The sequence below is a fragment of the Chiloscyllium punctatum genome, chromosome 6 (genome assembly GCF_047496795.1).
Source record: "Chiloscyllium punctatum isolate Juve2018m chromosome 6, sChiPun1.3, whole genome shotgun sequence".
Lineage (NCBI taxonomy): Eukaryota > Metazoa > Chordata > Chondrichthyes > Orectolobiformes > Hemiscylliidae > Chiloscyllium > Chiloscyllium punctatum.
In genome coordinates this window covers 32018908-32032727 of record NC_092744.1, presented here as the reverse complement: position 1 = coordinate 32032727, position 13820 = coordinate 32018908, and the positions used below count along the sequence as shown (strand labels likewise).

At 41.8% G+C, this 13820-nt stretch overlaps 2 protein-coding genes across 4 annotated transcripts in view; one reads left to right on the top strand and one right to left on the bottom strand.

The window, feature by feature from the left end:
* The window catches only part of alg3 (ALG3 alpha-1,3- mannosyltransferase), a 34870-nt gene extending 28959 nt beyond the window's left edge, over positions 1-5911 (bottom strand). Inside the window, exons 1-3 of one of the 3 annotated variants that reach the window (XM_072572303.1) lie at positions 5711-5911; positions 1370-1469; positions 42-189 (exon numbers count right to left, since the gene is read on the bottom strand). In XM_072572303.1, the coding sequence (XP_072428404.1) occupies positions 42-189; positions 1370-1469; positions 5711-5726 (264 nt within the window). In that variant the 5' untranslated portion in view covers positions 5727-5911. Of the gene's footprint in view, positions 1-41; positions 190-1369; positions 1470-3476; positions 3614-5381; positions 5617-5710 lie in introns of those variants that run through there. The other 2 variants (XM_072572302.1, XM_072572304.1) reach the window with 2 other exon arrangements.
* ece2a (endothelin converting enzyme 2a) overlaps positions 5801-13820 on the top strand; it is a 282345-nt gene continuing 274325 nt past the window's right edge. Inside the window, exons 1-2 of the mRNA XM_072572305.1 lie at positions 5801-6011; positions 6769-6940. Coding sequence (XP_072428406.1) covers positions 6781-6940 — 160 coding nt within the window. The 5' untranslated portion in view covers positions 5801-6011; positions 6769-6780. The remainder of the gene's footprint in view (positions 6012-6768; positions 6941-13820) is intronic.

Below are 13820 nucleotides of genomic sequence, written 5' to 3'. Positions count from 1 at the left end.
ATAATTCCTTCTATATTATATACTTCCAATATGCTGCTCACCTTTTTTGTATGATTATAAATCCTGAAGACCAGCAGCAGGGTAATGAGGTAGAAGATGGCAAAAATATACTGTCCAAGGTGGATGTTTACTCCATGATCTGTGATGTAATACAGCACCGCAAAGATATAAACAAATCCAGCAGGATATCTGTGCAGAAGATAGCAAAGTGTATTTATAATATTCCAGGAGTTAATGTGAGAATCTCTACTATTACATGCACTGTTCTGCACCTTTAGCAGTACCATGTAACAAAAAACACATTCAAATGTTGTTCTAACAATTGGATGGAAATACTCCCACTGGGCTCACAAGCAGGTAAGTAGGTCACCAAAACTGATCACCTTTCAGGAGCTGAGAAACAGCAATTGCCTCTCCTTACCAATCTATTATCACTGCTGTAAAACACAGATGTAGAGAATGAGCAATTACAGCTTTAATGACACCTGCACCCATGTTTCCAGTAGATACTGACTGCTTGTGGTCACACTAAAAAGAATGGCTACTCAATAGGCTATTGGTGCTTACAGCACCATACCTTATTCTGAGTTACTGAACTTGGGATAAGAGGAGCAACTAGCTCAAAGTTACTCTAATAATTATTAGAAATATAGAAAGACTCAAAAGAAATACAGTACTGAAACATCATTAGGAAAGATATCTTTCCATGCTAACAAGAAACTTTTATTTATATAACCAAAAGCAAAGTCACTCACTTGAAAATTTCAAAAACAAAAGGCTGAAATTCTGAATATACTCGCCAAGGAAATAATAATTCTGAATATACTCCCCAAGGAAATAATAACAAAAATCTGAAGCTGGTAATGTGATCCATTGCAACCCAAAAGTAGACAGCAGCAGCTCTATCACCTACAATTATTTTCCTAACTAGACATGCAACTCTTTCCCAAGGTCAGCATTCTTGCCAAGCCCTCTCACAAGTGTATCACTATTACCAACTGGTGTGACTTGGGCCTTGGTTTATCAGTCACTGACTGAGCTCCTCATAACCTCTATCCAGCTGTGAAAGGTTGCCAAGTAGCAGCAAGACAATTTTCCCACAGGCTAAATAAGATACCCAATCACTCTGACTCAAATATATTGTCAAGTAACTGGTTATAGAATATGGCTGATAGGGGTTTTCAAGAGTGCATCGATCAGTGAGGTGGGGTGTGAAGAAAAGATATTCAGAATGTCTGAAAAAATTCATTATATTTATATTGAAAAAAAAAACAGCCCTGCAATACACACCATTCAGAAATCAGCACATGTGGACCGTTGTTCGAGCAGACAATTAACTGTTATATTGAATTCCTTGTTCAATACTTACACAAGAGGTCCAGTGTCACCTTTCAACTGTGTGTAGTCATATGTCCCATTAATCACACCTTCCACTTCATCCATATAGGCTCTCCAATCAATTTCTGTGTCTGAAAATACAGGAGATACTTAGGAACAGATTTTTGCAAACAAGATGGGTAACTTGAGGTTGGAGACAATTTGAGACTTTAGTAAAAAGCCTCACTTGTTGACACAAGTGCAGAGAAGTGAAAACTTTGTTGATTGACATGTTTATGTTGTTCCAATAAGATTTTATATGATCTCTTGACAGTGGCTCAATATTTATTTGCACAGTTTGAAGAGGTTCCAACAGCTCAAAACATCTGTTTACACCTTCAAACAATGTCCCTCTAAGCTGTGCTATGATTCTAGAAATCACTGCTAGAGGCCAGTGCAGCTGGTTTAAAAAATTAGCGGTAAGACTGCTTTCAAGATCAGATTGATTAATGTTTTATAGATTGACAATAAGGTACAACAATCGCATCTACCCAACAATGTGGAAAATTGTCCAGCTTTGTTCGGCATATGAAAAGCAGGAAAAAAATCCAACCCAACCAATTATTGCCTCATCCGTCCACTCTCTATCATCAGTAAAATGATGGAAGATGTCTTTAAGCTGCAATAATCTGCTCAGTGACACCCAGTTTGGGTTCCTCCAAATCTAATTATAAGATGATGCTTTCTTGTTCTAGAATCACCCAGTAAAGGACTATGTGATGACCTTGATGTTTTTCCAACAATAAACAAACAATGGTTTCATGGTCATCGTTAGACTGTAATTCCATTTTTTATTGGATTCAAATGCCACCATCTTCCTAGGTCCCCAAAATATTACCTGGGTATCTGCATTAATAGGCTAGCAATAATATCCCTAGGCCATTGTCTCCCCATAAAAGATTAAAAAACTGCACACTTCAAGTTGTTTCTTTTTTGGGTCAGAAAAGCTGATTGATATTGCATTCACATTGTTATACATAAAAATCAGAAAGATCAAGGCCAGAAGGCAGGATGTAAATACTGCAGAAGAAATTACACAAAAGAATGCAAGTTCAGTTTGGAGAAAAATTTGCTCTGACTGCAACTTGCTGAATAATTTTGCATTTAAGGGTTCAGTTAGAAAGAGGCAATGCAAGACTATAATGACAGCTGCAGCAGAGAGGTCAGCCAATAGTGGTGGGTTCTGACAGTAGGTAGCAAAAATGCATGGTATCTGGAGATTCGGCACCAACCCTTCCTCTACACATTATACTCCAGCATTTTCGTCACCTACAGTCAGACCCCACCACCAAAAATATTTCCCTCCCCATCTCTATTTGCATTCTGCAGAGATCATTCCCTCAGTGACTCCCTCGTTAGGTCCACGTTCCTCACCAAACCACCCTCTACACTTGGCACTTTCTCCAGCCTCCGCATAAGGTGCAAAACATGTGCCCACATCTCCTCCCTCACCTCTGTCCAAGGCCTTAAAGGGTAATTTCAAATCGTGCAGAGATTTTCCTGCACATCCTCCCACCTCATTTACTGTATCCATTGCTCTCGATGTGGTCTCCTTTACATCAGGCAGAGGGAGCACCAAGTCACAGAGCAGTTCAGGGAACATCTCTGGGACACTTACATCAAACAATCCCACTACTCAGTGGCCAACCACTCCCCACTCCCCCTCACACTCCCTCAAGGACATGTAAATCCTAGACCTCATCCATTGCCAAATCAAAGCCACCTGCCAACTGGAGGAAGGACATCTCATCTTCTGCCTCAGGACCTGACAACCACCACAGCTTCAACACTGACCACCAGTTTCCAAATCTCCCCACCCACCATTTCGTCCCAGATCCAACTCTCCAACTCCACACCACCCTCTTGACCTGTTCTATCTGTCCATCTTCTTTCCCACCCTCCCAATGACCTATCATAATCACCTCTCACCTGCCTTCAAGTCCATCTACCCCTACTCCCGTCCCCATATGTCCTATTTATCACTCCGCTCCCTTTCCCCTCCACAATCCTGATGAAGGGCTTATGCCTGAAACATTAGCATTCCCGCTGTGCATTTTTTCCCAGCGCCAGGCTTTTCGACTCTGATCTCCAGTACTCACTTCCTCTCACTCAGCACTTTTGCACATCAGGGCCACCTGATGAAGAGGCAGTGCCTCGAAAGCTAGTTATACCAGATAAACATGTGATTGTGTGATTTTTAACTTTATTCAGCGCTGGCCAGGTAGAATTCTTTCTGCCCGTAAATCCAGGCTAAAAAAAAAACCCCGAACAGGTGAACCGCTAAAGAAGGGAGTACTCAGCAAAGTGACAACTCCTGCAGTCTGGATTGGCAGCATGGTAGCTGTTGAAAATGTGTTGCTGGAAAGGCGCAGCAGGTCAGGCAGCATCCAAGGAGCAGGAGAATCGACATTTCGGGCATGAGCCCTTCTTCAGGAATGAGGAGAGTGTGTCCAGCAGGCTAAGATAAAAGGTAGGGAGGAGGAACTTGGGGGAGGAGCGTTGGAAATGCGATAGGTGGAAGGAGGTTAAGGTGAGGGTGATAGGCCGGAATGGGAGTGGGAGTGGGAGTGGGGGGCGGAGAGGTCAGGAAGAAGATTGCAGGTTAGGAAGGCAGTGCTGAGTTTGAGGAATTTGACTGAGACAAGGTGGGGGGAGGGGAAATGAGGAAACTGGAGAAATCTGAGTTCATCCCTTGTGGTTGGAGGGTTCCTAGGCGGAAGATGAGGCGTTCTTCCTTCAACTGTAGTGTTGCTATGGTCTGGCGATGGAGGAGTCCAAGGACCTGCATGTCCTTGGTGGAGTGGGAGAGGGAGTTGAAGTGTTGAGCCACGGGGTGGTTGGGTTGGTTGGTCCGGGTGTCCCAGAGGTGTTCTCTTAAACGTTCCGCAAGTAGGTGGCCTGTCTCCCCAATATAGAGGAGGCCACATTGGGTGCAGTGGATGCAGTAAATGATGTGTGTGGAGGTGCAGGTGAATTTGTGGCGGATATGGAAGGATTCCTTGCGGCCTTGGAGGGAAGTAAGGGGGGGGAGGTATGGGCGCAAGTAAAACTTTCAGAGAACACCTCTGAGATACCCAGACCAACCAACCCAACCACCCCATGGCTCAACACTTCAACTCCCCCTCCCACTCCACCAAGGACATGCAGGTCCTTGGACTCCTCCATCGCCAGACCATAGCAACACTACAGTTGAAGGAAGAGTGCCTCATCTTCCGCCTAGGAACCCTCCAACCACAAGGGATGAACTCAGATTTCTCCAGTTTCCTCATTTCCCCTCCCCCCACCTTGTCTCAGTCAAATCCCTCGAACTCAGCACCGCCTTCCTAACCTGCAATCTTCTTCCTGACCTCTCCGCCCCCACCCCCACTCCGACCTATCACCCTCACCGTGACCTCCTTCCACCTATTGCATTTCCAACACCCCTTCCCCAAGTCCCTCCTCCCTACCTTTTATCTTAGCCTGCTGGACACACTTTCCTCATTCCTGAAGAAGGGCTCATGCCCGAAATGTCGATTCTCCTGCTCCTTGGATGCTGCCTGACCTGCTGCGCTTTTCCAGCAACACATTTTTCAGCTCTGATCTCCAGCCTCTGCAGTCCTCACTTTCCCCCAGCCTGGTAGCCGCGAAAAGTCCTCTACATAAATCCAAAAGGACCGCAGTAAAACTTTCAAGATAGTCGCCGGCTTGTTGAATGGCTTTGATTAAGAACCGGAGAGGCTGCAGATCAGATTTAAAAGCAGAAACGGCTGCAAAAATGCGGCAGCATCCAGTTCTGAGGCAAGTTCGCCGGAGCCCAAACGTTAACTCGGATTTCTCTTCACACATGCTGCCAGGGCTTTTGCAGCGACTTCCGTTCAATGTGTTGTTTTTTTTTGTTTGGATTTCACGGAGCTCTCAGAGCGATATCGATGGAGTGAGTTGGCAGCCTCTCTGACCAAAACACTCAGCGTCCCCCACCCCACTCCACTCCACTCCACCCCACTACTCCTGCCCATAGCACTCACAGGGCACTTTCCGGATGACCCACAGGTTGACCCAGATCTCGGCCAGCCAGAGGCAGGCGGCCACCGGCAGCGTGTACTGCGGCCGGAACAGGAGCCAGCGCTTCTCCTGCCACAGCATCCCCAAGTAGGTGAAGCCGCGAGCTCGGCCCAACGGAGCCGCGCGGGCCCTGGCTTTCAACATCCTCCCTCCGTCCGTCCGTCCGCGCGCACCGGCTGGCGGCGGCACCCCCTTTACCCTTTACCCTTTCACCTCTCACTCGCCCCGCCCCCCCCATCTCCATTTCAAACACAAACCGCCGTCTCCCAGGCACGCGCCGGGAGAATCTCACCTCGTCGTATTAACATTTCCCCGCTCGCTCATCTTTGACGCGGACGGAGTCTTTTTACTTTAAGGATTCGTTTCTTTTTATTTTCGCGGGGTGGGTGGATTTTTACGAATAAAACTGAAGTGCTGCAGGATAACGTTCCGGGTGGATCACCGCTCCCCCGTGAATTTAGTCTGAGAGTCAGCACGGAACGCTTGTTGGTCGCCTCTGGTGTCCGGGGGGGAGGAAGGGGGCGTACTCAGCCTGGGATATCACCACGTTTGAGCTTTCCAACCACTTATTCATGCCCCTTCCCATCCCCCAGGTATAATCACAATAAAGTTTAGGAATTTGAACAAATAAACTAAAGCCGGTTCTGTAGAGAAGAGGGTGTCCCCTCCTTTGGTGGAGACGGACGCAGGAAGAGGGAGAGTCAATGTGGGTGTGATCTGGGCCACGGACATGAGCGGGGTAGGGCCTGAGGGTAACTCAATCAGGGCTTTAGAAATAGACTGGAAACTCTGGGCGGGAGGGAACAATTATCTCTGTGCTAATGTGAGGCAGTAACCTGCTATAACAAAACAAACACGTTTCAGACCTCGTGTCCTAGGATAGCAGGAGACTGAAATACAGCCTTGACCCAGAAGAGCCACTGGGACAATACAGCCTGAAGAGCAGGAACGATAGGAGTCTGATTCAATATGATCTGGAATGGGGGGAGGGGACTTAATTTAGAGTCACAACGGTAAAGAAAATCTAATATAGTCTGATTTGCAATAACAGGGGTGGTTGGGGTCTTTCATAATTGCCCAAAGGGAGAGGGATCTGGTCTGGAAGGATAGGAATGACATTGCCACGTTGAGTTCAAGTGAAGGTGAGCAGGGTAACAAGAATTAGATAAACCTTTGCTAAAACTGCCAGGGAAAAAAGACCAATGTAATCTGGGCTAGGAGAGTGGGAGAAAGTGACCCGATCTCATTTAAGTTGGGGAGAGGGTGGCATTAGTGCAGAAAGGATTTGAATTGAGTCCAGACTCGTGTGCTAAGAGATTAATGTTGAATATCCCTTTAACACCACTGAAGATTGTTTAGAAAATGGAGAATTTGCCAATAAGTAATTCGCGATACAAGGATCGGAAATACTGGGATGAACGATATCTCCACGAGGAGACCTATGAGTGGTTTGGTGCGTTTTCACGCTTTGAGCATTTGCTGAAGGAGGAGATTCAGACTGATGAAACCATCCTAGTCTTGGGTATGTTTTCAATTCAAATTTTCAGGTCTCCTCATCTTGGGGCTTGCTATAGCAAAGTGGGGGGAAAAAACGTAGTTGTTCGTTCTCTTGTCCGTGACCTTGGCATTTTAAAAACTACTTAATGATGTTGAGACTACATAGGTTAATACCGTTTCACAAAAGCAAAATATGGCAAATTCTTGAACCCTGAAATGAAATGGAACATGCATGCAAAACTATTGAGCAGTTACAGCAGCAGTGGAGAGAGAAATGGGTTACCATTTCAGATCTGTGGCCATTCATCAAAACTGGGGAAGTTTAGAAATGCAAGTGCACCCTTTCATTTACTGAGGAAAAAAAAAATTAAACTTTTCCTGCTACATTCCACGTTGACAAGATAATCTGTGCTGTAAATATTACATAAATAAAAACCGAAAAGTACCACGGATGTTAGAAACAAAAGCAGAAAGTTTTGGAAAAAGCCTAGCAGTTTGGCAGCACCTATAGAATGGTCTGAGGAAGGGCCAGTGGCTCCGAAACGGTTAACTCTGATTTCTCTCCACAGATGCTGCCAGACCTGCTGAGCTTTTCCAGCAATTTCTGTTTTTTTATGTCTGTAATTATGCGCTTCTAAACATACTTCTAGGAAAAATTACATCACATCTGTTAGTCCAAGATTTTAGAGAGTGGCCCTTTTATGTTTCAAACTTTAAAATTAATTCTTTGCTGTTTGATCACCAATGGGTAGGCCAACTATTTTATCCTAACGCTGTATTTTCATATTATTTTGGTACATGTCATGGAATACTGTTAAGAATACTATAACAATAGCAGCATGTGCTTAAGGTTCTAGTTCTCTGGTACAATATAAATGTCCTAGACTGCTTCCTTGCATTATAAAGCAATATTGACTGACCCATGTAAGGATATATTTACATAATTGGTGTGAAACTGAGAAATTTTCAGCAGCATCTTAAAGTTGGCAGCCAGAAATGTGGAAAGGATTCGGAATGAGATTTCAAAGCTTCAGCCTTTGGTAATTGAAGGCATGCTGACCAGGGAGATGGTTTAAAAAGCCAGGATTGGAAAAGTGCAGACATCCTTCAGGATTGTAGGCTAAGAAGTTCACAGATATGGGGAAGTTGAGACTGTGAAATTTGAAAATAAGTATACACTTTTAATAAAGGGAAAATACTACAGTTGCTAGAAATGTGAAATAAAACATACTGCCAAAATGCTGAGTTTTTAATTTATCTGTTCCAAGAGAAATGAGCTCATGTTTTGAGATCAATGATTCTAACTTCTAACTGACTTTACATAACTGGGATTCTGTGTAGGTCTGTGAGGATGAGTATTAAATAAGTAGAATGTGGGACAAATCCAGATCCAAGCAACAGAGTTTTGGATTATCTCAGATTTAAAAGGGTGGTCAGTGGGATAAAAGCTGACGTGGAATAATAAAGTCCAGAGATACCAAATGAATGAGGGCTCTAACAGTAGATAAGGTGAGCAGGGACAGTTCTAAGCAATATGATGAGGTGGAAATAGGCAATCTTTGAAGGAATGGATATATGGACAAAAGCTTGGAGTCAAACAGGGGAACAAAGTTACAAACCTAGTTAGAAAACCATTTTGTGCTCTTTGTCGATTTATTTTGCTGCATTTCTAATGTAAGAGTACATGTATAATAAAACAAGTAAAATGAAATATGCTGGTAATCTTGAGTTTCTCTTTTATTATGTAATAAAAGAAATATTAGCTTGAGTTCTATCAGCAAGTTAAACCCTCAGAGATTGAACAGATCTGCCAAAATTTCCATAGTTTTTTTTTAATTTTAGAAAATAATTTGTTTGCAGGTATGAGAAAAAAATAAGTAATTGTGATAATTAGTAAAACTCTACATAGTAATACTTTCCATACCATATAGTACGACATCCTCAACCAGGCTTGTTTTTTTGTCTGGGTTCACTAACTTCATAGAATCAAAGAATCATAGTTCACATGGACACCTTTCAGCCCATCTTGGCTCCCGAAAGAGCTATGCAGTTAGTCCCTTCTCCAATCCTGACTCTGTAGCCTTTTAAATTCATCACTTTCAAATATATTCCGAATCTCTTTTAAAACGTTCTATGGAACATCTGTCTCCCAGGCAACACATTCCAAATCCTAATAGCTCTGTATAAAGAAGTTTCTCCTCATTTGTTTCTAGCACTTTTGCTGACAATCCTGAAATTATGACTCCCAAGTTAGATGTGCCAGCTAATGAAAACCAAATATCCTCCTTTGCTCTGTCAAAATTGATCATAAGTTTGAACACTTCAGAAAGGTCACCTCTTGATCTTCTCTGGTCCAAGAAGAATAAGCCCAATTTCTCTAATCTTTTATTAAAAATCCCTTATTCCTGGTATCATTCCCAGTAAATCTCCTTAGCACTGTTTCCAAGGCTTTAACATTCTTCCTGAATTAAGGTGCCCAGAATTGTACACAATGCTCTAAACGTGGTCTAATCAACGATTTGTCAGGGTGCAGCATCACTTCCTTACTTTTATACTCTATACCTCTATGTATAACCCCAAGGATCCTACAAGCCTTCTTAACAACTGTTGCAACTTGCCTGGCCACCTGAGAATTATGCAGTTGAACACTGAGGTTCCTTTGTTCCTGAACTCTCTTCAAAGTTATACCAGTGAGTTTGTATTATTTCTCAGTGTTTATTCTACCAAAATGCATTACCTCACATTTCTCCGTATTGAAATTCAACTGCCAGGTGTCTGCCCATTTAACCAACTTGCCAATTATCATCTGAAAATTTAGAAAGTTTGCCCTATACTTCCATCTCCAAATCATTTATAAAAATCAGAAAAAGCATGAGTCCCAACACCTATCCCTGGAGGACACCACTTTGAATGCGTCTCAAGTCTGAGAAATGCCCATCTACCCCCCCCCCCCCCCCCCTCTTTACTACCTTGTAGCTAACTTCTATTCCATGCTGCGAAGAACCCATCAATCCCAAACGTTTCTAATTTTCTAAATAACTCACTGTGTGGCACCATATCAAATGCTGCCTTAAAGTCCAAATATACAACATTTACAGCACTGTCATCCACTGCCTGTGGCATTTTTTCAAAGGACTCAATTAAATTTGTCAGACATGACCTGCCCTAGACAAAGCCATGTTGGCTGTCTAGTATTAACTTATTTTTCTCTAAATGTATATTTATATTATTCCTTATGGCTTCCATCAGTTTTCCTACTATTGATGTTTGTAGTCTCCTCGCTTATCCTTTGCCCCTTTCTTCAGTAACCTCCACTAGCCATTCACTGCGCAGGTTGCTTTGCCTGTGAGAAGGCCAAGAAGTAATGATGGGTTTTTTTATTGTTTGCATAATGTGAATGCTATTTGCTAGGTTACAGTTTATTGAACATTTTTACTTGCCCTTGAGAAGACAGTGATGAACTATCTTCAGAGCTCTTGGCGTGGGAATTCCACGATTTTGACCCAGGGACAGTGATGGAACAGTGATTATAGTTCCATGGTGTGTGGTTTGCAGGGGAACCTGCAAGTGGAGAAGTTCCCATGCATCTACTGCCCTTTTCCACAAGGTGGTGGAAGTCACAGGTTTTTGATGCTGAAGGTGCTGTTGAAGGAGCTTTGCACATAGAGCCTGAGGAAACAGTCTATCAATGGAAAGAAAAACTTTTATCAGAAAGCCAAAAGAACTAGAACCAGACAATATATAAAACATTTCCTGGAATGATTTGAATCTGAGCTTCTTGTGAAATATTTAGAACTATTGAAGCCAGGAAAATCAGAAGGAGATGATGGAGTTCCTGTTGAATTGATAGAAGGACTCAACGGTAACAAGATAATTCATTAAAATGTAAGGAAGTATTATAATATTATTGGTTATCCCTCACAGACAATGTTTTCCATGTGTCCAAAATAGCAGAAGTCAATTTGAGATCTGCAGATTTTGTGGCATGTAAGACATTTGTTCTCATATACGATATCTAGTCGAGTATTATTCATTAGGTCATAGCTGGCTTTTGTTGCTTTTTTTTAACTCTTTGTTCTGTCATCAGAATGATGTGATCCTTCCCACTTAATCTGCCTCCATCTGTTTTGGTCAAAGCCATAGTCTAAATCTAAATTGATGTCAATGTTGCATTTTTAAAATATTAAAACAAAAGCCATGTACAACAGATGCTGGAGACCTGACAATTGCAGAAAATGCTAAAGAAATGCAACCAGACTGATAACATTGTGTTAACATTTCAAGTCTACAGAATCCCTGGAAAATGTGGATATGGACCAATAGAGTGATGATGTTTAACAACTTAGTTTTAAAATTGGCTCTTAGAATCAACAGAATGTGAAGCCTTGAGATATGCTGAAATGAGTGGAGAACCTCCCCTTGGGGAGGACCACTGTTACTTGAGAAAATATACCTTTTGGGGAAAATGCAGTTTTAAATAGGTTTGTACAAGCAATTGCAACTTTACAACTTCAACTGTAGAGGGCAGTCATGTAATTTAGGAAAAAGTGTTTTAAATTTTTCCCTCTGTATTTTACAATTTTATTCTCTTCTAGCTTTCTTTCTGTTCTTCATTACTTATGGGCCAATGGCTGTATATGTTGATCCATTTAGAGCATGCAGGCTTCCCCATATTTAGAGAAAATGATTTGATTTGATTTATTATTGTCACATACAAAGTTATTGTGAAAAGTATTGTTTTGCATGCTAATCAGATAAATAATACCTCATGTAAGTCTACCAGGGTATTGGAACGGAATACAGAATATAGTGTTGGAGCTACGGTGAATGTGCAGAGAAAAATCAACTCTAAGATATGAGAGGTCTGTTCATAAGCCTGAGAGCAGCTATTTGGTATTAAATGAACAAAGTGTCTGAGGTTCATTGATGTGGACATGGCTGTGTTGGACAGGGGTGAACAAAGTCAGAAGTCACGCAACACCAGGTTTTAGTCCAACAGGTTTATTTGGAATCTCAAGCTTTCAGAGTGCTGCTCCTTTGTCAGGTGAAGTGACAAAGTGAAGTTTTGTTCCGAGGCTTGGAGCCCAGAGTTAGGACAATTTTCCACTCCACAAACCTGACTTGAAAGAACTTTGGATTTTAATTCTGAGGGCTCAGAGTCTACGCAATCCATGGTGGGAGTGACTCTGGAAAGACTAGGGAGACGGCCTAAGCAGGAGGCCTGCATGACTGCACCAGTGTTTTGTCAAAGGTAGTTTTAAAAAGCGATAAAGCAAAGGATAGCCCTCACTCCTCAGTTCCCCACACACCACGAAGACCATTCACTCCTACTTCATGCCCTGCACTTAACCCCATGTCTGATCATACCCTCAATAAGAATCTATGCTTTGTACACATTTATTACATTCTCCACTGACTTTTCATGCCACTTCTGTACTAACTTCTCATAGCCCTTTCATTGTCAACCAGTACCTTTCTCGCTCTGTCCTGTGGTCCCGAAAAACTCGATGCCAACTTAATGGTAATTCATTCTAAGCTAAGCTTCTATCAACATCCTTTGCCCTTATGCCAACCTCACCAACACATGCAGTATTCACCATGCATAGTTCTCAAGACCCATGTTGAGATAAAATTCTTGTGTCTGTTGGAGAATTTGCTGTCAAATGCAAAAAAAAAGATAAAAACATTCACTGCATTTAACCTATTTTAATTAATTACAAAAACAAGTATTGGAATACCTAGTACCAGTTCAAAGAGTGTATAAGCATTTGGGGTTATCAAAATGTGACCTGAAAGGTACCCAACTGTGCAAAGGGAAGGTTGTAAAATCAATGTTGCAATCCTAATCTTGCAATGAACCCTCAAGCATATGTCAACAGAAAGGATAAACACGTTTGTTTTTAAAACAACAGAAATCTTCTTCAAAATTTCAATGGGCAAGTGTATTAAATGCAATGAGACAACTCTCTTTGAAAGTTCCATTGGTGGTTCAGGTTTGTAGTTTCCTTTGGAAGATCTGTCAACCGTTCAGACTGACAAATATCTTTGAGAGCTCTACTGACAGTTTCCTTTGATTGTTCTATTGGCAGTTCCATTGAATTTATGCACTCTTAAATCCGTATTCATGTCTACTTTTAACAATCTCAAGGGGCACATTACCTCTCCCAAATGATACATAACTTGTAAAAGTCTTCTGTGACCATACCGTTTGCAGTATTTACACCCTGATCTCACTAAGTTTAATCTGCACTCATTATATTTTTCTCACTTTGTCAATGAAAATCAGACATTACTGGAGGCAGCTTGGGCAACTGTCTCAATGAACCAGGATGAGTAATCTGGAATCCAGCCCCACATGAAAATAATATATGCTGCCTGGATTCCAGCCTCTGGAACCATAATTGTAACAAAGGAGAGCTCTTCATTGTTGTGAAAATATGGGTATTATCCTGCGAATGAAATGCCAATGAACTGCCTCCAGGGGTCAATGCTGTACTGTATTTATTAACAAACTCTCAAAAGTAGCTAGTTGCAGTAAAATACAATTGTATTCTTGGCGTAGACTTTCTACAGATGGAACCACATAGTTGTATTTTTTATCGCAATTATTTTTGGTTGTCATAATTCGTTTTAGTATGGTTCATTAAATCAATAAACACATTTTAGAAATACTCAAAGGAATATATTGTACCCTCACAGAAATATTGAAGGAATGCTGAATCATCAAAACTGTAAATGCAGACAGTGACTTTTTTTTTCCAGGGGTCTATTGTATTTTTACTTTTTCCTGGACAAATATTGTGCCTTACTTTTTGGTTAGTATGTATTATGCTTTGCATCTGAATACAAAATTAGAAAGCTTGAAAAATACTGCAAGGCAAGCCAAGTATTGATTAAAAGCTTCT